At 39.8% G+C, this 27715-nt stretch overlaps 1 protein-coding gene across 1 annotated transcript in view; it reads right to left on the bottom strand.

The window, feature by feature from the left end:
• Positions 1-12669, bottom strand: part of tpk1 (thiamin pyrophosphokinase 1) — a 44266-nt gene extending 31597 nt beyond the window's left edge. Inside the window, exons 1-3 of the mRNA XM_030767261.1 lie at positions 12628-12669; positions 8429-8496; positions 5351-5425 (exon numbers count right to left, since the gene is read on the bottom strand). Coding sequence (XP_030623121.1) covers positions 5351-5425; positions 8429-8471 — 118 coding nt within the window. The 5' untranslated portion in view covers positions 8472-8496; positions 12628-12669. The remainder of the gene's footprint in view (positions 1-5350; positions 5426-8428; positions 8497-12627) is intronic.
• Positions 12670-27715: the final 15046 nt, after the last annotated feature.

Below are 27715 nucleotides of genomic sequence, written 5' to 3'. Positions count from 1 at the left end.
CGCATTGTGAACTGATTCTACCACTCATAGAGTCTAAAGTCCCGACATTAGATGGATTAATAAATAGATTATTCATGATATTATACTCAAGGTCGGACGTGACTATTACGTGCATTGAGGTGACAACTGATACTGCACAATGGTCCGTGTGCAAAACTCTTATACTGAATACAGGCATAAAACTGTATTTTGTGGAGCTCCTGAGTGGCTGCCTTGCACAGCCTGTGGTCTACCAGTGCAGTGCATTCTGTCCTTTATCTGGGGTTGATGGTTTGAATCCCAGAATCGCTATGCTTGCTGACGGTACCTGGGATTCTTAATGTGGCTTCATAAGCAGCAGAAAGTATATGTTCGAGCCTCTTAGAGGGGGGGCCGCTACTGTACCATTTGGCATTCCAAATAAGGCGGGTGGGGAAAAAAAAAAGGGGGGGGGGGGGGGGAACGGACGGACACCCTGCATTTAAAGTACTCCACTGTACGTCTATAACCACACAGAGAGAACTGTTTCCTTGGAGACTGTTTTAAGAATCTCATTAACGATAACTGCGTGGTGAGGAGGCAAAGCGGCCCATGAAAGCAACACAATGAGAACGGGAATTAAATACGGGCTTGTGAAGATGCCTGCCAATCATACCCTTCGATTCCAGAGGGGTTTTTTTTTTTTATTCAAGCTTATGTCCACATTCAGCACATAATATAAAAAAAACAACCAAAAAAAAACAACTACTGGCTGTTCTGACACGCATTATAAACAAGGGAGACATTTTTATAAGAAAGGACAGCACTTTCATTCAAAAGTGAAGGCAACAAACAAAACACACTGAGAATAGCGTCGCCAAGAGAACGCTGAAAGAGTACATTTCTCTAAATTATTACGTTTCTGTCTTTTTAGCTGCTTTACTTTGACAGCTGATGGAAAATTCTGGGTTTCCATTGCGTAAACTAAACATGAAAGGCAAAGACCACTGGAATCAATATTTTTAGAATACATGCAAAATATATTCTTGTTTGCAAATAAAGCATTTTTGAACCACTATTTCTATGATGAAAGGGAAGAATCGGGTCCAGATTTTTTTTTCTTTTTTTTTAAGCAATTGTTTCTTTTGATATCAAGGGTGAGATGAAACCTGTTCCAAAGATTGTTGTTTCTGGAAAGATCATATTAGAGATCCTCAGTCGGTTCTCTGACTGAGTGAAAGTGCATGATACGGAGTTCACTTCACAAAAAAGGAACACCTCCTGACAGGAGAACTCGGAGAGAGTAATTTGAATGCAAATGACTCATTATTTTTGACACTCCGCAAATGATGTGAAAAGTGTGCCTTTCGGCATGGGTAAAATTGGAAAAATAAAAGCTGTATTTGGCAGGAGGTGCTATTGAATATGCTTAGTCATGCACGATGGTGAGGGGTCTATTTGGAGGGGGTACCGGTTTTGATGTACTCTGCACTATGTCTCTTTTGATACATCTGTAAAAAAAAAAAAAAAAAAGATTCACAATTTATATTAAGAGTTCCCATTACCTCTAGTGCTGTATTAAGTCTTTGCTTTAACAGCTCTGGTGCCACACACTGCAAAAGGGGCAGCATAGAGGAAAATCTACCAAGATGATATCGGGTGCTAATATTCATTTATAATATATATAGGTCTAATTACCGATTCATTGTCAACATACAACATGGGAGTCTAGCGCAGTTTAATGTGACAATATCTAACCAAAATGAAGTTAGCAGAGTGAAAAGGTATAGAATCAAAGGCCCAGGGTTTTGATCTGCTTTGCTGTCTTCTGTCTGCTTCAAAAACTCTGAACTGATGAACTGAACAGATGTCCAAAGCAAATCTCTACTGCTGAACATCCCTTCCAGACCCATGAGTCTTTATTCTGCAGAGAGTCTGTGCAACGGGAGAGCTGCTCGTCAACGCTGCCAGTTGTATATAACATCTCTTCACCCGCAATTTCAGATAAAAATGCTAGACTGCAATTAGACTATAATTTCGCTGAAGCTTTTCTGCAAGACTTTCTCAAAAAAAAAAAAAAAAAAGTTTACCACGTAAAATGTGTAATTATGAAATTAAGGATGGTGTGACGCCAGGGCCCTGGAACTCTCAAGACTCTCCACAGTCGAACTCTAGGCATCTGACAGTCTAACTCTATGCATCTGACAGTCTGCAACTCTATGCATCTGACAGTTTAACTCTATGCATCTGACAGTCGAACTCTAGGCATCTGACAGTCTAACTCTATGCATCTGACAGTCTAACTCTATGCATCTGACAGTCTAACTCTAGGCATCTGACAGTCTGCAACTCTATGCATCTGACAGTCTAACTCTATGCATCTGGCAGTCTAACTCTATGCATCTGACAGTCTGCAACTCTATGCATCTGACAGTCTAACTCTATGCATCTGGCAGTCTAACTCTAGGCATCTGACAGTCTAACTCTAGGCATCTGACAGTCTAACTCTAGGCATCTGACAGTCTGCAACTCTATGCATCTGACAGTCTAATTCCATGCATCTGACAGTCTAACTCTAGGCATCTGACAGTCTGCAACTCTATGCATCTGACAGTCTAACTCTATGCATCTGACAGTCTAACTCTATGCATCTGACAGTCTGCAACTCTATGCATCTGACAGTCTAACTCTATGCATCTGACAGTCTAGCTCTATGCATCTGACAGTCTGCAACTCTATGCATCTGACAGTCTAACTCTATGCATCCGTAACTCTGTGCATCTGACAGTCTAACTCTATGTATCCGTAACTCTATGCATCTGACAGTCTGCAACTCTATGCATCTGACAGTCTAACTCTGTGCATCCGTAACTCTATACATCTGACAGTCTAACTCTATGCATCCGTAACTCTATGCATCTGACAGTCTAACTCTATGCATCCGTAACTCTATGCATCTGACAGTCTAGCTCTATGCATCCGTAACTCTATGCATCTGACAGTCTAACTCTATGCATTCGTAACTCTATGCATCCGTAACTCCGTGCATCTGACAGTCTACTGCAGAAGAAAGAAGTCAGTGCTGTGGAGAGTGGACGCTTGTCAACCGGCGTTTAAAAGCACACCATGGCAACACGGCAGAGAGGAAGAGACCCAGAAATGGGCGCGCCGGGATCCAATCACGGCACACAGCTGCAGCACACAGAAGTGCCAAATCCAAGACGCCATGCGTTCTAATGAACACCATGACACTCTGCTTAGATCTTCCCTTTCACTTTTCTCCGCGTAAATTCTGGGACAGAGCGTTTTCAAAGGCTGCTGGGACCACTGAGCACGCGTCTTCCTCAAACCTCAAGCATTCTGTCACACCATCTTAGATGTTAAGATCACCCTCAGTTAACATTTACTGTCCTGCCTTTTCTGTACACACATCCCAAGGAGGGTAGCGTAGACGAATATTCGCATTCTCCGTGTGTCGAGTTACCCTCTCGGCGAGTTTTCATCCGACACCGCGGTTCAAAAACGATCGGTAAATCGTTCTTTCGCTTCTCTTGCGTTGCCTTGAGATGGATACGAGGAGTCCAATATCAGGCCAGTTCAAAACAGAGATCAAAAAAAAAAAAAAAAAGTAAGTTGGTACTAAGTTACAAGAGAGGAGTTAAATCTCATCCAAGCGGAGCTCCGGAGTGAGGACATCTCAGGACAGATAACCTTATAAATAAACACCTTCATAATACCCCTGAGGGAATTTTTTTCATCTTGTCAAGAACTTTGCTGCCCTGACTGTGTTTTATGTATGGGAAGTGCTGATGTTGTAGGCTTTTCCTCCACTTGATTTAATGTGTGATGGGAGACAGGGTAGCGCAAAGCCTGTGGCCCTGTGTAAATCAGACAGGCCAAACAGTCAAAGAGCAAAGTAAAAGAGAGAGAGAGAGATGTGTGGGAGAGAGAGAGATGGGTGGGGGAGAGAAAAAGAGAGAGAGAGAGAGAGGTTATCCTCTCAGATCCTCAGGCAGTTGTTATGGAGTTGAGAGGGTTTATCTTGTCTGCTCGGGAAAGACTTTTACAAAAGTCTACAGTGATCGTCAACTCCCTTCTGACTGAACATATGCTCCGTCACATCGTGTTAGGGAAATGGACCTGAACCTGCCGTCAGAACAGTGGGATATCCCTGCATCTGTCTGATCCAAAATGACAGAGCGAGTCCAGCACCTTTACAGCCAAACAAACAGTCGATTTGTAACTGGACAGTGTTATAAGCAGGAAAAACTACATCCAAATGCCTCAGTAGATCTAAAAAGTAAACTTAAGGTTAGTTATTGCTAGTAAAGAGACAGTTCTGGTGCTTTCTACATGCTGTTAATCGTGTAACAAATGCTTAGGTAAAATGAACAAGTTTTATATTTAAAATGAGGATATTCTGGGTCGGAAAAGCCTTGTTCTCAACCATTCCTTAAATATATGTATAACCAGTCCTCTAACTTGTACCTTTTGATTTTTTTTTTTTTTTTGCTAGAAACGATTTTGGAGCTACGCCAAAATGTATGTGTAAAACTGAAAATCACAGACTAGTTAAAATTCTCACTGCTTCTTTCTCAGAACTGTACGTGCATAAATGTATAGAATATCATTCAAAATTAAGCTGCTGTGGCATCGTAACTGATGCTAGTCAAACGTGGAGAGGAACAGAAATAGATGCAGTGAAGTGGGGTGGAGGTAGAGGTGGAGGTGGGGGTTGGAGGTGGACTAGATCCAAAAGCAGAACTTCTCTTTCTGAGAGGACAGTCTTTGATCAGCCGAGGAGCACACCTCCAGAGCAGAGCTCCCCCAGAGGGCCGCCGTTCTTCAGAGCCTTGCTGGAGAAGGGGAGGAGCTCCTAGCTCTGGTCCCCCCAGTTCAGCCATCTGGAGACGCACACCCTGCTCCCAACCGCACACCTCCGACACCAAGCTCGTCTTGGCAATCCATGAAAAATGAATCGCGTTCCTCTTTTTTCGCCCACATGACATGACATCTCTAGTTTTTTTTTTTTTTGATGCGAGTGAGCGAGAGCCAAACCGGAGGGGTTTGCGGTGGTTGTTTGCGAGCTGTAAACCCCATGCTGTAAACACCGAGAGCAGAGGCGAACTAGACAAAAACATTTTCTTCTTTTTTTAACCTTTGTGTTTACCGGAAAATTCCTGGCTTGAGAGACAATAATTCACATGCTGGTGGGGAGTTTTGAGGTGAAGTAAATGGGAAATGGATCTTAATGTTGTGTGGTATACCCATTCATCACCAATTAGGACTTGTTGACCTTTTTGAGGGGAAAAAAAAAAATCTGGACGCTCCTTGTTTTGTTGTTCCCATTTTCAAAGAGCAGCTGCAAATCAGTGAGGATGAAAATCAATACCTTTACTCCACAGAACGTGGAGGTAGTTCTCGTCCAGCGGCTGATTTAAGATGATCAAACAAATCTGCTGCTTTCCTGTTTGAGGAAGAGAAGAAAAGAAAAATATTCCATTGTAACACTGTTAAACCCAGCAAAAATCTATTTTTTTTATAGCTATGACACTGCAATTATAGTTTGTACATGAGCTGCTTAAGAAGAAGTGATACAATTAATAAGGACATGTTTTTAACCACTGCTTTTTATGAGGTGCTATGCAAATACAGTTGTTTTGAAATTATTCAAACATTCTATTTTGTTCACTTTCTCTCAAAACGTGGTATAAATATGGTAATGGTTAACGGCAAAAATACACCGCTTGGATTATTCATTAAATGAAAAAAAAAAAACAAAGCAAAAAAAACCAAAAAACAAAAAAACACCCCCACAAAACTTCACCATATTGCAACGGTAGCCAGGTTGTTACGGCAACCAAAGCAAACTAAATTCAGCTTGTAATCGCAACAAACTTCAGCAATATGCCTCTTGATTACAAAAGCAATTCAGACCTGTATGTGTCCCTCATGCAACTGCTATATGTTGACCGTATAAGCTGTTTGTAGTTCCACCTAAATGAACAACCAGATACTGAACCCTCTAGTGCTGATACTTAATGAACTGCCCACTGACCACTGAGCAAGGCTGACTGATTATATTGCCTGAGTTTGATCTGAATGGAGATTGTAAAATGTTTGAGTGCTTTAAAAAGCAACCTGGACGTTAAGCACTGCACGTGTCTTAGGCAGAAACTGCATTAGAAACATCTGTGTTTACATTTAGAGAGAGAGACAGGGAGAGAGAAAAGAAAACGGTTTTACCTTTGGTATCCTAGTCACACATTTCTGCTGTGTTTGATTTCTTTTCAATTAAAATCTGTTGTCAGAATCACACAAAGCTCCTGCCATGTGTCCCTGCTTTCACATGGTAATTTATCCAGAATGTTTTTCAAAACAGTAAACAAACAAACAAACAAACAAAAAGGTGTGTCTATTTATGGGTGGCGGTTGTTTTTTCTGTATTTTTCGCACTGACAAAAACGGAAAATTATCAGTTAAGAAAACATAAATTAGTTATAGGTTGGATATTCACTAAGATACAACAAACAAACAAACAATGGGGTTTGGTCATGAAAATCACGGAAAACCATGGCTTTATATGTTCCACCAACTCAAATGCAGAAGACCAAAACTGCTTTTAAATGAACGGTATAAAACAGCATTTTATGGAACGAGCAGCAAAAATCAAATTCCAATACTCTAAATCAACATCATTCAAAAGATCATCAAGGCTTTGTATCAAAAAATTGTATTTTCAAAGTAAAAAAAGAAAAAAAAGAAAAAAAAAGAAACGGGTTCTTGACACAGTTCATGACACCAACGTAGTTTTTCAGTAGTTTTTCACAGGGTAGTGGGCAGTGCACGAGTAATCAACCAACCTCGTGTCTGCACTGACATGGTTATATGAGAAGCTAAGGATGAGAAATACTGGGAGCAGAACACACCACAAGCATTCTGCCTCTGGGAAAAAATCATTTAATCCTTACAGGCTGCATTGACAATAGATAACGGTGATTTACTAGGTATGTTTGGTCACAAATATCTGCCCACCTACAGTGAAAAGCATGAAACACATTCTGTACAAGAACCCCATCTCCACCACCGCTTTCCACTGACTGTATCTCTCTCTCGCCCAGAAATGTGTTCTGACTCCCTAACTCTTACACTGCTCCTTCTCTGTCTCTCTCTCTCTCTGTCTGTCTCTCTCCCTCCTCCCTCTCCTCCCTTCTCGTCGGGGGAATGTCACACCCGTTCTCTCTTCACACAATGGGAAAATGGGAAAAGTTAATGATATCACAAGAGCGGGGGTTTGGGTCCTGAGAGAGTGCATTGTTTCTGCTAGAGTGAGGGACAAACACAGGGCAGAGTCATTCCTTTGGGGGGGGGGGGGTCTCAGAGAGTTACCTAGTCATTCTCCGACCCTCCGAATGCACAGCCAGACGCACAGCACGGAGAGAGGCTTTTTAAAGTGCATTCCCATCTAAGCATTGCTGTTTACAGCCTCATGTTGTAATCATGGTTTATGTAAGGCTGTACGAGAGGAAGGGGTGGAGGGGTACATGCAGAATAACAGTACAGTGTGATGTATGTTATTACACACATGCACCTGAGGACATACGTCTAATTTATGGCAGATTGCTTTTCCAGCCACAGAAACAGAAGGCTACTGGCTCGCTGGGCACTTTATTGGGGGGTCTTTATTTCTGGATGTATTAAAGCACCTCCAGAGAGTCCATCTGCCACGCCCAATTGGCTCTACCACCCTGTGATATACAACAAAACAAAACTGAAAAAAAAAAAACCCCACAGAAAAACAAACCCCAACTAAACAGCCTTCCCATTGATGAATAAATAACTGTTAAGTCAGTGTTAATTTAGGCCAGTATAATGACTCTATTTGATCTGAACTGTATTGCCTTAAGCATTGCTGGAGTCTCATTAAGTGAACTGTGTTGAACAACAACTATTTTGTACTAGCGGTTACGTATTTCAATTCACACAATGAGTAAATTAAACTTTTATGACATGGTGGGGACTTAATTCCCTTAACACAAGCAACAAGGAAGAGTCTCTCTCTTCGTCCTCTCTCTCTCTCTCTCTCTCTCTCTCACTCTTCTCTGACATGCATTTTAGGTTCACTAGAAGGGCAACAACAGACAACATAGACGTTGTTCACATAACTGTGTATACATTAATGTGAATGCAGAAAGAATTCCCACGGACACCTATTTCTGCCAAGACATGAATCATTGACCTGAAACCAAATCGGCCGGGGAAACGTGAATCGAAACAAAGGTTCCCGACAAGGCATTCCTCTGGGGCTATTTTCTGCTCAACAAAATTTTGAGTAATACCTTTGAACCAAAGGGTCTCGATTATTTACAAATAAAAACTTTTCTACAAATGAGACAAATTTACAGCTGCTGAGGGGTGTGTTGATACATTTCAAGAGGGGGGTAATGTAGCAAAGCTAGCACATCAACACCTGTGGGTAGTAGACAGTCCAGAGGGGTGAATTCTTCCTCCATGATCTGTCAGGTTTCCGCCTCTTACCTGTGAACAACAAAACAACAAACAAAATACTATAATGACTTCTCTCTGGAACAGTACTTTTCCTTTGAATAACCTGAAAGGTAATAGGAAATCAATGGGGCAAGTTTTTAACTTGTAATGTGATTACGAGAGAAATGTTCACAAAGCAGAATGGCTCTGATGATATCTATGGCGACACTAAAGCATTATTTTCAGGTGGGAAAAGAGTCCATTAACAAATATCTTCACAAAGGTTACGAAAAGCCATCAACACCCCCCCCCCCCCCCCCCCCCCCCCCCCCCCCCCCCCCCGCATCCCCAACCCCCCGGACAGCACCGTGCAACTCACACAACCGTCCGCACGGCCGACAGTGCTACAAAGAATCAATCAACTGTGCAAACAAAACAGCTACTTTAGCGAATGAACCAAAGCCCCATTCAACCTCACTCAAGGTAAACCACAAACAAAAAGAACTAAGCAAACAGACGTAAACCGCGGGCATCATTACAAAGGGAAACTTCCGATCATACTCTTAAAAAAAATAAAAAGGAAAACCGACAGACAAACTACGTTTGAGGTAACAGAGAACTTACTTTTTTTTCTTAATGTCAAATCTCATCAAACTGCACAGGCTGTCCTCTCTCTCTCTCTCACCCTTTAGTTTCTGCGCACAAACTTTATCTTCCGTTCCTTCACCGTGACCCCTCCTTTCTGAGTTCCGTACGAGGGTTTTGAACTTTCTGCCCTCTCTCTCTCTCTCTCTCTGCTCACTTTTCTCTCCTTTCATAGCTTACAAACTCACGACTCTCCACTTTCAAACTTGTCAGTTATTATCCTTCAGGCTAACAACCGCCAAAAAAATGTGATCTCCAAGTTAACTCACAACCTCCCTCCCAGCGATGCAACAGCTCTGGGTGCAACGGGAATATATATATATATAAATAAATGTTTAATTTATAGCGTGTAGCTTAATTATGCACACATTTCAGAATCTAAATGACATTGCTGCTGTATGCTCCTTTTTCAGAATAATTTACTGGAAATTGTTTCGACAGCAATCTCTCTCTCAACTTGTATAAAAGCAAAAGGTGGATGTCAGATACATACATACATACACTATTATCTGACTGGAAACAGATATTGTCAGTTATGAGAAATCAATTATAATTCACTTTATGGATCTTTAATTTGTTAAAGTAATGATTTGTCAATACGAACAAAGAATCATAACCACACCAGACAAAAAAAAAAAAAGTCAAGACATTACCTGCAGCGGCTAACGCATAAATATACTTCTCCGTTATAAAAAGCAAATAGGGGGAAAATTCACCATAAAAGTTATCTAAAATCGAGCTCTGTAATTAAGCGGTCCACAGGGGTGTTAAAGGCTAAAAAGTGAAGCCATTTAAATGGAGATGGACGCACTGACCGTTTCTACGGAGTGCTCTTTCACCGCCAGTCAATTTTCATAAAACGGTTAGTGCTAAATCTCTTTTTGAAGCATGAACTGAATGTGACAAAAGTATTGCTTGTGGCGCACAAAGCAAGTTAGAAAAAAAGAAAAACGTGTCACAGTTCAGGAGCAGGTGATGAAAGAACTCCCTCACCTCACAGGAGATATTGACAGACTTGTCAGTTATTGCTAGAATTGAAGTCAATGTACCATTAAAGACAGGCCTTCAGCACTCAAACCAAACTAGCAGAAAGCAACAGATCAATAAACAGACTAAGATTTGCCCTTAACACTCGTCCAAATGGATCTCCATAACAAGAGAGGTGCAAATCCATTCTGTTACTCTGCGAAATGCATTGACGGAAGCAGCGGCTCTTGTAAAAAGGGAAGGAGTCAGATTAACCCTGAGTTGCTTCATAACTCAGTCACACAAAGCCAGGTGGCATTTGACGTTCGTTCTTGTGGAAAAAAAAAAAAAAGAGGACTGGAACCCTAAAATAAGAGTCTGGTAAACATTACGAATACATCTGCCTAGTGTGGAAAAGGCTCTTGCAAAGCTCTGAAGGCTGAGAGGAGGAAAGAAAAAAAAGAAAGAAAAAAAAGAAAACCAGAGAAACAGCAGTGACAGTAATCGCTTTCTACTGTAAAGGCAGCATTCCCTCCCCACACCATAAACCAGCCATCTGCCATCAGAACTCACACTTACACACACACACACACACACACACACACACACACACACACACACACACACACACACCACCATCACCACCCTCCAGCAGAAGCATGTGCGCACCACACTGCAGCTCTTTTCTTTCTCCAACCATCCTCTGCTCTAAGTAAGTCTCTGTGTGTTCTGCTTTGGTGGGCACAAACACACGCATATACGTGCATACGCGTGCACGCACACACACAAAACCCCTCAAGTAGTGGACGTGTTGATTCAAACTGGTTTAGCTCAAAACCACGACAAACTCTGGTCAATCAGCAATTCAGCGTGTGATCAATCTGAGTGATTTGAGAGAGAGAGAGAAAAAAAAAAGAACACGTGTTCACTCATCTTTGCCTAGAGAAATGTTAGGTGATTTGAAGGGGATTTAATTGCCTTAATATTAAGAGGCATTAAGGGCTATTAATCCTACTCCTGGTACGAAAAGTCAAAACAGGTCATTTTTTATTAATGCAGATTTCAAGCACAAAGGGTGGATATGGAGGAAAATAACCACAGGTGAAAGCAGGCTTTTGAAAGAGAACGGCTTGTAAGAGGCTAACTGCAATCTTGGTATTTATCTACTTTGAAAAAAAAAACGTACAGTCTTTTTCTTAAAATGCAACACTTCATGTGTTATTTTATTTCATGAGAGGAAAATCACTTTGGATGATTTCTCTTTCTCCCCTGAAGGAAAGAACTGGCTCAAAGCCCCACTGACAAACTCTGGAACATCTTTCTCTTGTTTGAAATTCCAGAAGATTCTGCAATGTGTCCAGAGGGATCAGTGCGGAGTTCAAACACAGGAGAGAATCATATAGTCTTAGAACCTGTGAACGTTTTAAATTCATGACTCATTCGCTTAAAAAAATTAAAGATTTAACAAAGAAGATTTTAAGAGGTGCTTGAAGGCGATTTTTCTTTAAAACGTATAATACTGGTTCAGGTGCAGATGAAAGTAATGATTTTGTACCGTGTGTCAACATTCATTTGAGGGAAGTCAAATCCATACTTTTATCATACACTACAATAATCAGATTGAGGGAATATGTTCTTTGAGAAAAGGGAAGAGTAAAAAATCAGTAAATTGGTGTTAAGTGTTGCATTGTGAGTGAGAGATTCACCTGGTCCATTAGTGATTAGTGAGCACTGTACAGTAATGAAGAATTTCAAACCTGTTTAATGGAATAGCTATCAAAATGCTGCCAAAGTGTTCTACCATTAGTCGATAAAAAGGGAACAACTCATTTATTATACTGCAAACTTGTCCGTTTTGGGAAAATTAACTTTTGGAACAAGCATAAAGGTTCTCCTTGCACTTCAGCGATTAATTTGGCCTTCGTTATAAACTTCAATCCCCACCTGAAAACTCTCCTAATTAGGCCTACTGACTACAATTTCCACCAGTGCTGACCTGAATAAATTGAGCTGGTCTGTTTGCCTTTCTCTAAAGATAAGATATCCAGCTCCTCAGAAAAATTCCTTAGAACCCAAGTTTGCTCCGAGGTTGAAGTTCACTACCTTAACTTCAGTTCCTGCAGAGATTAAAAGAGTAATATACTGCACACTGCTCTCGTGTGTGTAACAGCCATAGTTTATTCTCCTTTGGATAACTTTAGTGTGGGCTAATAACTCGACTACAGCTGCTAACAGAAACCACCGCCTCAAAACACAGTGACATTTAGGCAAGATGTTAAACGGCCGCTACAGTCAGAAAACTACCGGTGAGGTACCATGCAAAAGTGAAGCACCGAAGCTGCAGCTAGCTATCAACCATAGTCTTAGTTTGTGGTGAGGCTACTGCCAGGCTAACAGCTCTTTGTGTTATCGTTAGCTTCACTGAAAAGAAAGCAACTAACCAAAGTGACGCAAAGAAGAGCGCGCTGTCATATTTTTCCCTGCCATCCAAAGGCGTGTCGAGTGCAAAAGAAATTGTTTATTTTGTACACCTAATGCACATCGCATGTGATATCTATTCACGATACTCACTGCTAGATGCTCCTACAGCATACATCAATCTGTGTACAGTCGAAAAATTCTACAACCAAGACAGCCGCTCTAGTTGACAAACTGTGTATAGTTTATTATAGCGACATCTAAAGGTCGACTGTGTATACCTCTTGGGCATTTTATTATACTTATTTCAAGGAGATATTCGGGATTCTATGAGTGTGATTAATTGTTTTTCATGTTGTGCATAAAACTGTCCTGAAATTGCAAAAAAAAAAATAAAATAAAAATCTATGTAAATATCATGCAAATCCTTTAATAATCTTATTAACCACACGGCGCCTGCTCGTTCCACTTTCTGGTTTTTTTTTTTGACCCGCCTCAACCTGTTCATCTCTTCTCTGCCACCAGCTGTGTTTCTCATGCCACAAATACATAGACCACACGTCTCATATTATTTATCAGAATCTCTGAGATAATCTATGCCTCATGAGAACAAGGTCCTTTACTGACATGGCTCTTATTCGGGGAAGTAATAAACAGAAGGGAGTTTTAATGTCGTGCGGGACACCAAGGTTGAATCTTGATTCAGGGGTACAGAACATTGCTCAGTTTGCTGTTAACTGATGCTGCAATACTGCACTTTCAGCAAAGCTGACTATCTGAATTGTTCTTTTTCTTTTTTTTTGCACAATAACACACAGAGGTACATGGCCACGCTAATTTAACTATCTCAAGCCAGAGAAGTCAAGATACTAATACCTACCATCTGACCAATTAAGACGAGTAATTGAAATAAAAGCATGTCACGGCACTTTCACGTTCGCAGATTCTTCACTTTGATTAGTTTCGAAGGACAGCCAATCGCCTCCCTTATTTATTGGTAAGTGGGGAATAAAGTCCCATCAGTTTGATTTGCAAGTTCTGGTTAATATGTCATTTCGTATTATGAGTTATGACAGCACCAGTGTTATTGTTAGATTCTGACTGTGTCCGAGGTGCATTGACTATGTGCGCTTGTTGAGACATACCAATCAATTACCGTTTGTCAAAGACCAATACAGATAACCAGTCAGCGATGCGGTAAATTCATGGAAGATTGGTCTACGGAGGGCTTATATGTGAGCCATAAATAAGTTCCTCTTGAACGCACAATTCATTTGCTGAAATTTTGATGATTCCTATATTGGATATTTGATAATATGCACCACTTACCCGTGGTACAAGTGTCCAATTCTCTGGATTTTCAGCAAATACATTGGTCCTGTGGTGAGAAAGCCAGAGGGAACCATCTCGTGGTTATGACAGCATGGTGATTCTGGTAGAGGCATGATGGAACATTTTAAGCGTTACCACACCCGAACTTGGATGCTAGCGCTGATAACATCGAGTCCTTTATCTTAAACGCATGACCTCAATTTCCATGCATTACTCTGGGCCATGCGTTTCAGATAAAGTTAATGACAGAGAGGTCGACAGCGTGTATTTTCTTAAACACAAGCTTTTCCCTCTAGATTTTCTGATAAGTGACCATTACTGAGGCACACATTGCAGATATCACAAGGCAACTCGGTAAACACGTCCTCCGTGTCATTCTTTTGACGTGTTGTTCTTTGTCATTCCTTCACCTTTTCATAAGAGAGAATACAGTCAAATTATTTTATAGATGTGCTGTATGTTTTGTAGACTGGCCTACAGTGTCCTGAAAATGTTACGTAATTAGATATACTGACAAGGCTTTCTGTCTTTAAATTTCATATCTCTGACAGTCTTTATTTCATGAAAAACTATTATGGAAACCATTCCATAAAACTATTTACAGAAAGTTGAAGCCCTCAGCTGAATGGTGTTAGGTAAAACCTAACATGAGGAGGATATATACATTTTCTCAAACTGAAAAACCACATCTTCATCATCATCATCATCATCATCATCATCCATGTAATGTTGTTTAAACCTATTTATTCATGTCTTCACTTGCAGGGCTTAAGCCTACTTTTCTCTGTAGGCTACTGACCGGTGGACAGCTTTAAGTGCTTCATGCTATTTACATGCATCGGTCAAAGTTGGACACATTGAAATGAATGGCTCTGGGTGGTAATGAACAAGTAAACTGGCTGTTTCATGACACTCACATTCATTTAAATTGAACAGGGCCTGTGATGAGGCTTCAGACTGGTGGAGCTCTCTTAAATTCATTTGATTATCAAGTGTTAGACAATTTGAGTTTTAGGATGAGACCCATACATCAAAATAGTCTTTAACACCCTCAGAGAGTGGTCTTTTAGTGCTTTAGAATTCATAATAAATGACCTTCTGGGTGAGTTTAATTTGCTATTTTAATGGCTGTGTACATTGGACTGTCCCATTAATGGTCTCTTCCTTTCTTGCATTACTTTTCAGAATTGCCTGACTAGCTGTGTGTTTCTGTTGAAAATCTGAGTTTAAAAACAGCGTGGGCCAGATTTAGTAAAGACTCCAGCTCTTGGATTTTTCTAGAATGAAAGCTGCAAGCACAGCTTTGTTACTATGACTGGCCTTTCCCACCATCCAGAACGGTTTTGCATTCAGAACTGACCGCTAAAACAAACTGCATGCACTGCAATAGCAAACGAATCTGTCTCAGTCTCAGAGTCTAATCCCATAAACTGCTTACTGTTGTTGTCCCATACTGTGGCCAGAATAAAGTTAGTACATTTATGGGTTTGAAAAATATATTTCCTGTTACATAAGCTGTCTAAATTGCAAAAATGCTGAAGATCATGATAGTCACATAGATATCACGTTGATCTGATTTCAGATTGTAAAAACACTGAACATACGCTGATAACGTTGGAAGTATCATGTTTTACTCATCTGAAACAATCATGGGAGAAATCCTCCTGGCCATATTGTGTAATTATTTAAAAGAACATACGCTTGTTTCATCTGCAGACAATGTTTTTCATGAATGTTATCTATGATCGTTGAAGTCACGAAAATGATATTATTAAGCCTTACCGACTGCACAACATGACTTAACGTGGATGTTTCCATGTTTACAATGCGTAAAGTGATCCGTAGTCCATTTAAAACTCAGTTTTATCAAGTGGTGTATGATAGCTGCCTTGAGATGCTGTTGTATTGTTTACTGTATATATCAAAACCACAAATATTAATTATGTATGTGGTAAAGTGTATCTGCATCAGAAATTGCAATGAAATACTTGAGTGAATATTTGTTTTAAAATGGGTGGTCTAATAAAATGTTGCACAACTCTGTTTAACGCTGGCTTATCACAGACAATTAAAAAGAAAGTTGGCTATATGTTGGAACCTGGTGTGTTTGCTGCCAACTTTACATCAAGTCAGTACAGATTACTGCAAGTTCCTGAACTGGAACAGTGTACCCACGTCCAAGACAGTGTTTTTAATGGATCCTGTCTGTCATATTCTACCACCATCACTGGATTAGAAAAATCTCACCATCAGAACAGCAAAGTGGTCAACACTACTGAAAGTAGCTATGTGATCATTTGTACTGCGTAATGAGATATGATTGCAAATATTCACAAAACTAGAGCTGTGCATGTCTGCAGGTAGTAATTATTGGCTTTTAGTTACATTTCAAAATATGTCGAAAACGTCCTATGTGCTCAGTTTGAAAACCAGTTTGAATCATGTGAACACTATAAGTTTTCTCACAAGAGGTAAAATTGTTTTGAAAAGCCCTTCCGTGCTAAAAATCAGCATTCAGCCCTGTATGTATCTGTGAACGGGGCTAATCCGAGTCCTGTTTAGCAGGACTACACTGATTATTTCATTTGAAGAGCAAGCCTATGCAGTCCAGCTGGAACAGGAGTAAATGTCAGATAGTAAATATCAAAAACTACAAATATTTACACAACATGGACAAGGGTTTATGAGGGTATAAGAGCATATAGCATTCCAAACATCAACCAGCCTCCAAAATTCCATCAAAGCTGGTGCAGCTTCAAACAGCAATCTCTTTCAACTGCCAATGAGCTGACAAGACCTCATGGCTTACTACCATAATGTCTTTCAGCTTTCCCCAGCTATCCGTACACTGAAAGAGAGCTTGTTTTCAAAGACCTCTCTGGCCCCTGACTGGACAAAATCACGGCCAAATTTGAATGGGAACAGGTTGTTTTCAAAGCTATGTGACACAGTTGACTTACAAAAGGTGTCATAAAGTAAACATGCTTATCACAGAGATTTTCTATGAGAAAAGAACAATGTATATGTTTGCACATTAAATCAAACAATCCCACTGAAAATGGGACAGTTATGTATAACCTGGCCTCGGTTTATGCATAAATTGATTCTGACATCCATGGGATTCATAGAAATGTATTTCAAGCCAGGAGATGTGTGGTAATTTTCAATCCACTAAACGACATAATATTTATGGATGGGAGCCAAAACTAAAATTTGAATAAACTGGTTACCTTCTGCATCACAACTCAATTCCACCCTGTTGGTCATCATTGCACATTACTGGTTCTTGCATTGGCAAGAGGAGGATATGTGGAGCAATGCTGGATATTATCATAAAGTATTTGTAAATGTGTGGCATCGAATATATATATATATATGTGTGTGTGTGTGTGTGTGTGTGTGTGTGTGTGTGTGTTAGCAGATGGGCACCTGGGAACCGATTTGCTGCTCGCTCATGCAGCCAAGACATCAAATTAGCATTTGGGTGTCGGACAATTACTTTTTTGAAAATGAACAGAGCCCGCTGCTCTGCAGCCGTACTTGGCCGGGAAATGAGAGGTAGCGCTATTATGTCTTTCATTTCATGAGCTTTGCCATCTGAAAAGGAAAAGGTATCTGCGCACAGGAGAAAGAGGAATGGAGGAAAGGTAGTTAAGAAATTCATTGAAATGCATTACGCGTGAAGCTGCATTTCTGAGGGGATTATGTTTTTTTTGTTTGTTTTTTTTTCCATTTGAAGAGAACAATAAGAGGGGTCACACAAGCAACCTTAACTAAGCTGATGAAGAGGTCACCAGCTCTTCAGTCAAAAAGTACCATTGAGAAAGCGGTTCAGAAACAAACAAACAAAACAAAGGGGAAAAAAAACATGATTTTATTTATTTATTTTTTTTAAAGGTTAGGGAATTTTAGTAGCTTAGGAATTTGAGGTGATTTAACTCAATTGTCAACTTTCCTCGATTCTTTCTCATCAAGGGATAACACAGTATGTGGATAAGTGACATTATAAAATTTTCTCAAATGTTTTGATAACATATGATGTTATTATTTGTAAAATATACAGTTAGCCAGGCATCTTACAAGGCAAGTTCATTCACAAAAGCTCCACTCTAGCTCTTCCCTATACATGTAACTGATGTCTTTATACTGGATTGCCAAAGACACATTGTCTTTCCATTGTCTTCCACACCTGTGTAGTCTGACTGACACTATAAAGCAATGTTTTAAGTGAACCTTGCAAGTAACTTAATAGAGCCAGCACTCTCCCGGGTCTATTCTTGTATAAATGTATTTTGTGGAGACGCTGAATGAACTGATTTTTAGATTTAATATAAGTATATTCCACAGTCCAATATGACAATTTTGGCACAACTGAATGTGAAATACGCTTCCAATTTTATACAACCGTCCTCTAAATCGACTTAAGATATCTTGACCGGCAGTAGATCCATATTCAAGCCACAGCCCAATGCTAATAATGAATCCTACATCCAGACATTCACTACTCCATCAATCAGATTTCACAACACAGATGCTGACACCAACTCACTCTAAACTGGATTTAAAGGCGTAATGAATGCCATGTTTTTTTTTAATATCAAAGGTAAATCATTTGGGGGGAAAAAAAAGAAAAACAAAAAAAAAAACCAAGAAAAAAATGGTTTCTCCCTTAGGTCAATTTGAAAAACAAGTGAGATGTGATATGTGGCAGTCTCTCTCTTACGTGGTTTCTCTTGGAGAAGATTGCCAGCAATCAGCAGGTATGCAACCCTACTGAGGCCTAGCTCATTCAATCACTGAACACTTGTCACAACCTGAATTGGACTGCCTTATAATTACAAGCAGTTGTTGACAGAAGTGTGAGCCGGTGAACTACTCAAAGAGCCCCCCCGTAGTGAGAACCTGACTGAGCCTCGTTTCTGGAAACGCATATCTGTTGCATTAAAACCTCACTTAACAGTAAAGTTTGGCTTTTAACGACTGGGTTATTTTTGTCCTTGTAATTACAGCGAACTAAACAGATTTTTTTTCTCTCTCTCTCTCTGTGTCAGTCAACACAAATTGCTTAAGGTCTATACCTTATGATAATAATAACAACACAGCAGCAACAACAACAACAACAACAACAACAATAATAATAACAGGAATAATCATCATCATCACCACCACCACCATCATCATCATCATCATCATCATCATCATCATCATCATCATCATCATCATCATCATCATCATCATGATCATCATCATCATCATCTGTTTGTTTGCAAATTCAGAAATGTTAAACTGGGTTCTTAAATTAAATACAGGTCCTAACTTCTCTGTGTGTCCTCTTTTCTGTAATTAGGCCTCTGGTCCGCTGTTTATCTTAGAAATTAATTTTGGACTGAATGCCTGAGATTATGAGGATGAAGAGAACAGAGGGCAGCCTCACTTGAACCTAGTGAAAGCTCATTTCATGTTGGTATGACTTGGAAAGATTTATTGAGAATTCTAGAATTTTGATTAAATCGGAACAAATCTTTGCCCTCATAGAAAAGATCAAAGTCACTTTGAAAGTAATTTTGTCATAAAATGGAAACAATATAACAAGTTTCATCATGTGCTTAAATAATAATGACCTTCAGATGCTGTAGATAAAATATATGTTTCACTTTACTCTTTCATGGATATTGACTAGCGTGCATTACATGTATAATCTCGCAGTCTACATCATATATCCATCACAAAGTCCAATTAAAAAATGTATATCTTTATTTAAATTTTATTTTTGTCTCATAAATAAGAGAAGTCAGAGAAATACATGATGCACCAAGGTTTCATGACACTTCACACAGTCATTTTCACTATGATGTATGCCATTTCATTTCCTTCTCCCACACAAAAGCAGTTATTACTGTTGTTTTATTTTTGTTTTATTATTTTTTTTTTCTTGGTTCTGCCTAAACAGCGTGCTTTGTTGAAAATAACCTCCATACACACACAAGGTTGAGGTGGGGTGGGCAACCAGGTAATGTATATACACACAAACTGTAGGACATTCATCTCTATTAGTGTAAAAGCTGGGAAGTCATCGGTGGGTCTGAGAGAAAGGGCGTTATTAGAATCCTGGCGGCTTCTCCACTCCTTGGCAAGGATTTATAGTGCTTGTGTGATCAAATTGCCTGAAAATCAAAGGAAATCACGGTAATGCATCAGCTTTTGGTGATCTCTACTGATCAGCCAATCATTCACAGCCTCCAGCTAAATAATCTCATTACGCTCTTCTTTCGCTGGATTTATCGCTAACGTGGAAAACCGTGTGTCTGTGGCGGAGAAATAAGAAAACTGCGATAGGAATAGAAGCGCTGTTTGTGTCTGACGTTTTATAAAGCACGTCTGAGGAGACGGAATGAGCTGAAATGAATGCGTCGTACAGTACTGCGCCCTTCTGTTTCATTGAGAATTGCTTTTTCACAATTTTTTTTTTTAAATATGATTATTCTGTGCAAAATAACAAATGAAAAGATGATGTTGTTTTCGAGTGGGTCGCAGAGGTCAATTCAGTAGCCGACTATCCACCAAAACAGTGAATTACGGGCTGGCAGGTTTGAGACCTCATTAAGCAACGCCTAATATATTGTATGGTTCACCTTCACCATGCTCTCATCAGCATTTACAAGGCTTTCTAAAGATCTCACTGGAGATCTCACTGTAATATTGTTTATCAGCAGCTAGAGACAAGGTATGTCTGAATATATAAGCACATTATTAAAAGATGTTGGCAGAGCGAATGGAGTATTATCTTATTACAAAGTTAGAAATATTGGATATAGAATGTAAGCAGTTCATTTTTTGGGTGCGATGGTTAATATGTTTGGGATATATGTGGCACTAACAGTGAGTTATGGTGTAAACTATACCTCTGTGTCCAAACGCTCTGTTCAGAAATTCCTCTCAGGTGGGAACCGCTGACTTGGTGTTTGTCGAATAGCTTTAGTACCATAGAGCACTACACCAGGTGTTGGGGCATTCTTCATTAATGTGGCAGAAATTTGTCATTCGCTTCAACACACAACACTGAGGTCCAGCTTTATTTTGTTTATCATTTGTTAAGTGAAATGTTAGATCTCAGGCAAGTTGTTTTGTAGGGCATTCATCTTCACTTTGCTTCCCACCATTACCTGTCAGTGTTTGGCTAGAAGAGGCGTTATGGGCAACGTGACAAATTGGCTCGACAATTGCTTTTAACAAGCTGCAGGAAAAGTAGGCCAGATATACTAATGTTTCACCTTTCCGATTTATTCTACCTAACACTCTCTCTCTCTCTCTCTCTCTCTCTCTCTCTCTGGCAATCTTTCAATAATTTATGATATGTAACATACAAAGAGTGTGGTGCAGTGGTATCTTCCCTCATAAGGTAGTTCCTCTCCCAGACGGTAAAATAGTAAGTGCAGCTCTTATAATCCATTCCCTCTGTGTGATAGCTCCTTCCTCCTAAGGGAATCTAATAGATAGAGCGGGAATATAGAGATTGGTGGGGCATTAGTCGTATTTCTGTTCTCCGTATAGCTTATGCCGTTGTTACTTTGTTAGGAATTAAAGTTTGTGTCCAAGTCTCAATCATCTTTTTTTTTTTTTTTTTAAATCTCCAATGCCCTGCTGAGAGAGTCTAGACACAAATTCCTCCGATTGAATTTCTTGTTTCCCTAATCTTTTCTGTCTGTCGATCCTGTTTTTCACCTTCGGTGGAAAATAGAGGTCATCAAAAAAAGCGAACGTCGCACGGACTTAGGGATGGGTTTTTGTTGGTTTTGTTGGAAGAAACTTTTTTTTTTTTTGCAACCTTGCCAATTTCATCAGATTGAGGTTTCAGTATAAAACTATGAATAACCCTCACACGTCTGTATCCGCTAATGTCCTTCAATGGAATCAATGTTCATAAGGAGCAGGAGAGAAGTTCTTTTTTTTTTTTTAGAAAAGGCTTAGTCACTGTTCACAACAAAACCTAAGACATGGAAAAAAAAAAAAGAGACAGTCTCAGGTTTTTTTTTCCCTTTATTTTTTTTTCCCGGGTAAAAAGTTCTTTTTGATGTTTGGAAAAATCTATTTTGCTTTGATACCCTACCGTGGGTTCTACAGGGTAGCAAACAAATCAAAACTGCATATGAGTGAGTGAAAAACGGGTGATAACATGCTGACTTGTAGACTATTTCAGACGGTGTGTTTTTTTTCCCCTTGCCTGCTAATGTAATATGTTTATCTTTAGGATTTGAATCCACCATTCTTCTTGACAAATGTGCCAAGGCCACGGAAAAGAGACGCCCACACAAGCCGAGGTATATCCAAACTAATGAAGCTCCGTCAGTTATCATCCAAGAGACAGGGGAACTCCACCGTCAAAACAGTACACTGTAAGAAAAAAAAAAAAAAACCCTCACAAATAAATCACCAAATATTTGCATAAGAGAACCAGTGAGTGGTGCAGTGCAATTTCAATAACAAATTACACGGAGGAAGTCAAAGAGCTCTCTCGTCTGTTCTACCTGGCGGAACAAGAAAATTAGATATTGACTAGAGAATAATGTTTTTCATTTTAGTCCAAACGGCACTAGGGCAGAGCGGAGGAACTCTGGGATTATAAGAGGTTATCAGAACCCTTCACTGCTCAAAGCGGTCAAATACTTTATTTATTAGATACTGTGCCATTCTCATTTGTCCTATGGAGATTGCCGGCATTAAGTTAAATGGTGAAAAGCCCCCAAAGACTGATCAGTTCAAAGTTCTGAACAATTTTTTTCTTTTCCCTTTTCCTTCCTGAGCTTAGAAGTGAAATATCTTGAATAAAGTGTTTTAATTTTGCAATTTTACATTGCTTGGAAAAAAACACACAAGTGCCTCTATTTCACAGTTCGATTGTCAGTGTTATTGAAGTAAAAACTGTCCTTGTAGAGATACTGTATGACTGAAATAAGGAAAAAACAGCAACGACTGTTCTCGTAGAGACCTTATTTAACAGTGCTGCCATCACTGAAGTGACATAATGAATATAAAATGTTTGCTAAAATGTTGGGGGCGAGGGGGGGGGGCGTTGCAATGACCAAGATGAGAAAACAAATGTAAACACAACATGTAAACGATAAAAGTGGGCCATAAAATGCTATTGTCCCATTTTTCAGGACGTAGTTCTTCAGCACAGGACCCCTTTCTAATGGTTGATCAACAACGTTTAGGTTAATGTTCTATTTAACAGGTATGAGATATTGTGCCGGGGTGTGAGATCGTTTTGAGCATATTAAGCGTGCGTCTAATTTTAATGTAGGCAATCACAAATAAAAAAAAAAAAAAGAAAAAAAAAAAGCACAAGTCTGAACTTGCCTTGTTGCAAATAATTAGGCAATTACCATGAAATATTCACCAGCATTGATTTAATCACAGCCCCAGAACCTCACTCTCCATTCTGGAGTTTCTCCATACCACTTTTGCTGAGACAGTGAAAGCATCACAAGGAGTATTAAAAACACAGGAGGCACTCGGAAACGATTCAGCGTTAGCACCCCTGAAATAATCTGATATTCCTCATGTCATCTGTGATTTTTCATTACCTTCTGATTTATATATCCTGTCAGGAAACAAACAGAATAATTCAGTGAAGATTTGTTCCCTCAGGAAACCAAAATGTAGTAATATATCTTTAGGCCTGTGACTGCTACACCATGCTGGCGTAACGGTGCAAAAGCATTGTATTACATTAATACAGCAAATGTTCGACCAAACAACTCACAGAAACTCTACACAGAAGAACTTCAACTTTAAGTCTTTGTCATCAGTTTGTTTGTGCATTTATTTTAACGATGCGCTGCAGTGAAATGGACGTCTTTTAGTAGGGGGTGTTTTATGAGTTGTGTTTTCATTGGTTGATTAATTAGAGCACCTTTTTCTTTGGAATGTTTCAATTCTCAACATCAGATGTGATCTATCACCACGTTGTTAAAAACAAAACAAAACAAGACAACAACAACAAAACCAACATGTTATGATTTTCCAAATTTCTGTAAGTCTAGGGTTGAAGCACCACTGTTGTCAGATTGTTTGCATTCATAATCATCAAGAGGTTTAATTTACTACCGTACTTTCCCACCAAGCAGAAATGAGAAAGAAAGAACCTTGGTGCAGTGCATCCAGCAAAACACTGGATTTAAGATGTTTCTCTAATTATCTCATCAATTACGGTCAAATAAGTCTGGGCTGGCTAACCCAGCCCAGACTTAAAGTTTCAAGCCAAATAGTTCACAGCTTTTAACTGCTTAGACTTTTACATTCGTACATTTGATTTACTCATTGTGCCATTAGGAGGCAATGCTATAAAGTCTGGTTATTGGAGCCTTTAAAAGTAAAGCAGAGAGACATTACTCATTGGAACAACTCTCCTTCACAGGCCCGAGTTTATCAAGTTACGCCAGTCACTTGGCCCATTCTCAAGGATGGGAAAAGGCATATCTTGGCTCCAGTATCCCAGTGCTGCAGGACCAGACTGATCAGCGTTATATATCGCCACGAGTAGACACACACAATAACCTTTTCATTACCACCACTTTAGCGATGGTATTTTTCTCAAGGGTGAGGGATTTTTAGGTATTGGGCAACATGGTAGAGTCCTTTTTTTTTGTGTGTCGTTGTAAAGCCATTACAAGCTTAAGCTTAACCTCAGTGGGTTTTTTTTTTTGTTTTTTTTTATGGCTACTCCTATTGGATACGAACGAACGCCCAGGTTAGAGATGCTGAGGTGCATCAGCGTTTGCGTACATAGTGTCAAAGCAGGTCGTGGCCCGGCCTCTGAAAAAGCTACTTTTGTAAATGCCTGTGGGTTTGTTATCTAAGGTGTCATTTTGAGTTTGTTTAGAATCACCTCCAGTTATAAAAAAAAAAAAAATAAGAAATTGTTTGGTTTTTCTAAGGGTTACTGCCCATAGCCTTGACAGCGCTGGTGTCCAATCCCAAGGTAAACATGTGAAACACGGCAAATATCGATACTGAACCATCCCCTGCTCCCTGCTGAGGAATCTAGAAGCTGTTAAGGGATGAGAATATTGTTGTAAAAGCTACAGCCTTGTTCTCTTACATATTCAGGCTCTGGGCATGGTGTCATGTCAGATCCGACGGGCCTGTTTGATAGCGAGGTACTGTGTGGAATAACCTGCTCTATCTCTGTTCTTATTCAGGCTGCCTTTAAGGGCAAGAAGAGCCTCCTTTTCTGAGAATGAGTTCTCTCCTTAAGGGTTGCTAATATGAGTGTGACATTTGATCAGTCTAGGCAGAGAAGAAGAGAGGGGACGAGAGAGGGAGAGGGAGAAGAAAGAGAGAGGGAGTGAGAATGAAAGAGAGAAGAGAAGAGTGAGGAGAGAGAGGGGAGACAGAGAGAGAGGAGTAAGTAGGGAGAGAGATTGATTAGTTCTTTTTGTTGACACCTTCAGAGTCTCATCTCCACTCCTTGGCCGGCACCTTGACTCTCTCTCTCTCTCTCTCTCTCTCTCTCTCTCTCTCTCTCTCTCTCTCAGTCTCACTCTCAGGAGTTTCACGGTTCACTCACTGAGGAGTTGCATATTGTTGTTGCTTCTGTACCTCAGGACCCAACCATCTCTCTTCTCTCTCTTTGCATAAACACAACAGTCTCTTTCATCCTGGTCCCATCATCAATTTAGTGTAAGCAGCATCCTGCAGCACAATGCTCTTTACTGGTGTACATACAAATTCTGCTGCTGCACGTCTGCCGGTGATAAAGAAGTCAGAAAGGAGAAATCAATCCAAGGCAAAATGATTGGGTTCCTTCTACCTACCTGACTAGTTATTAACCTGCACACCCAGATGGTAAACAACAGTGAGCTCGAAGGTGAGCATTTTGGTTATTTTGACAAATTGCCTGTTTATATTTTCTTGTTTGTAATGTTGAAGAATGTTTTTGGAATATCAAAGACGGTGAGTTTAAATGCTCCCAATGCAGCCGTTTTCTTTGAGTTGAAGCAAAGACAGAAAAGGGGGGGGGGGGACCCCAGTAGAACAAACAAAATAGAACAAAACCAAAAGAAGCCGAGAAATCGATGAAATAGCAAGAATAAAGAAGGCTTAAGGAGAGTGTATAAATCCACAGCCCAGTCATGGAGCTTCGCCGTGCAGAGAGTCATCACTCTCCCTCAGATTCACACAAATGCTGCCAGTCCTCTCATTTTATTATTCTTGGACAACAAAAGTACCTTATCTCCAACTTAAGGGCTTAATTCTGAATATCGTTTAAGGGAAACTTTGAGTTTTTATGTGAAGCTTTCACCACTTTTTAACAAACTTTCATCTTTAAAACCTCATGCTGCAGAGAGGAGGGATGCACCAAAACGTGAATACGCCCGTCTTAAAGCTGGCTTTCGCTCGACCTCTGTTGATTTGCGCCGATGAAATACTGAATGTCATCAAGATACTCCAAGGTAACTATACGCTAATGTAATTATACTCTAATGTGACTGTAATGTGACTATACCCCTAATGTGACTATACTCTAATGTAACTATACTCTAATGTGACTGTAATGTGACTATACCCCTAATGTGACTATACTCTAATATAGCTATACTCTAGTGTAATTGTACTCTAATGTGATTACATGTTAATGTAACTACAACATACACCTCTAACGTCAGTGACTGTCCAGGTATTATAGTTATTCAACCTGGCTGCATTCTCTCTGAACCAGCATTTACCCTGCGCTCTGTTAAAACAAATTGTGGTGGTTTCTACCCGCTGCTCAACTCCACACACAGAGGACACTTACACTGGGTCCTGTACTGTGGAGATTACTGGATGTGACCTTTGAACCCTGTTAGTTCAGCCAATTCAGCAAAGCCTACAGAGTAATGTTTCACCAGCTTGATGGTAAAAAAGAGCTTCCTTTATGGAAACTGTTATCAGATTTGTGGTGCCATTGACCTTTTAGCTCTCTATAACATAGGTTCATCGTACTGTAATTTTTCAGTGTCACAGTTTCTTCGCAATTCAACTTCTCTGCCTCGCTCCAGATGCTTTAAACAGACAATTTTGGGCCAAATTGGCCCTGTGGTGTTTGTCAGGGCAGTGATTGTGTTCAGTAATGGGACCAACCTATCAATCCTCGATCTCATCTGGCCGTTTGGAGCTTTTGATAGACAAATAACTCAAAACACGCTGGGTTTTCCATCGCTAGATGATTTCACTCCAACCCGACCTAATTAAGATCTTCTCGATACACCGCTTAGCTACGTTGATGAATCTTCTTCGCGAGAAGCAAAAATGGGAGAGAGAGAGAAAAAAAAAAAAACATCAAGCGATCATCGATTTAATTCAGTCTGAAAAATTGCTTTTGTTTGTCATGGATATTTTCAGAGAATGTGAATGACCTCATCTTAACTCAACTTTAAAAAAAAAAAAAAAAAAAATATATATATATATATATATATATATATATATATATATATATATATATATACTGGTTTTTTTTTTGGGGTCGGTTGGATATAGATAGTGAAAGTGAATTGGGAGTATCAGCCGTTTATAAAACACCTTCCTCACTGACCAATTTAATGAGGGTCTCTGGGTGATTGCCAGCTTGGCTCATTACTGCCGGGCGATTAGCGAGCAGAGCTTCCTGCTACACTTCTCTCCAGACATATTTCTCTCATTCTGTTCCTCAAGGTCCGTCTGGAGACGCTCCGCAGCTATTCAGCCTCCTTCAAATGAGTAACCAAGACATCTGAGGTGAAGAGAGTTACTTAGTGTGCCATATTATGTCACCCCCGATGAAAGATAAATAAATAAGCACTTATGGTTTTGAATGCCCAGAAGATCTTCTCTTTCGTTGTCTTCCGTCTGAGAGGAGTCTGGGTTTTTTTGTTTGTTTGTTTTGTTT

Source organism: Chanos chanos, chromosome 3, assembly GCF_902362185.1.
Source record: "Chanos chanos chromosome 3, fChaCha1.1, whole genome shotgun sequence".
Taxonomy (NCBI): Eukaryota; Metazoa; Chordata; class Actinopteri; order Gonorynchiformes; family Chanidae; genus Chanos; species Chanos chanos.
Note: the sequence above shows the minus strand (reverse complement) of the source record. Positions and strands in the feature narration are given on the sequence as shown.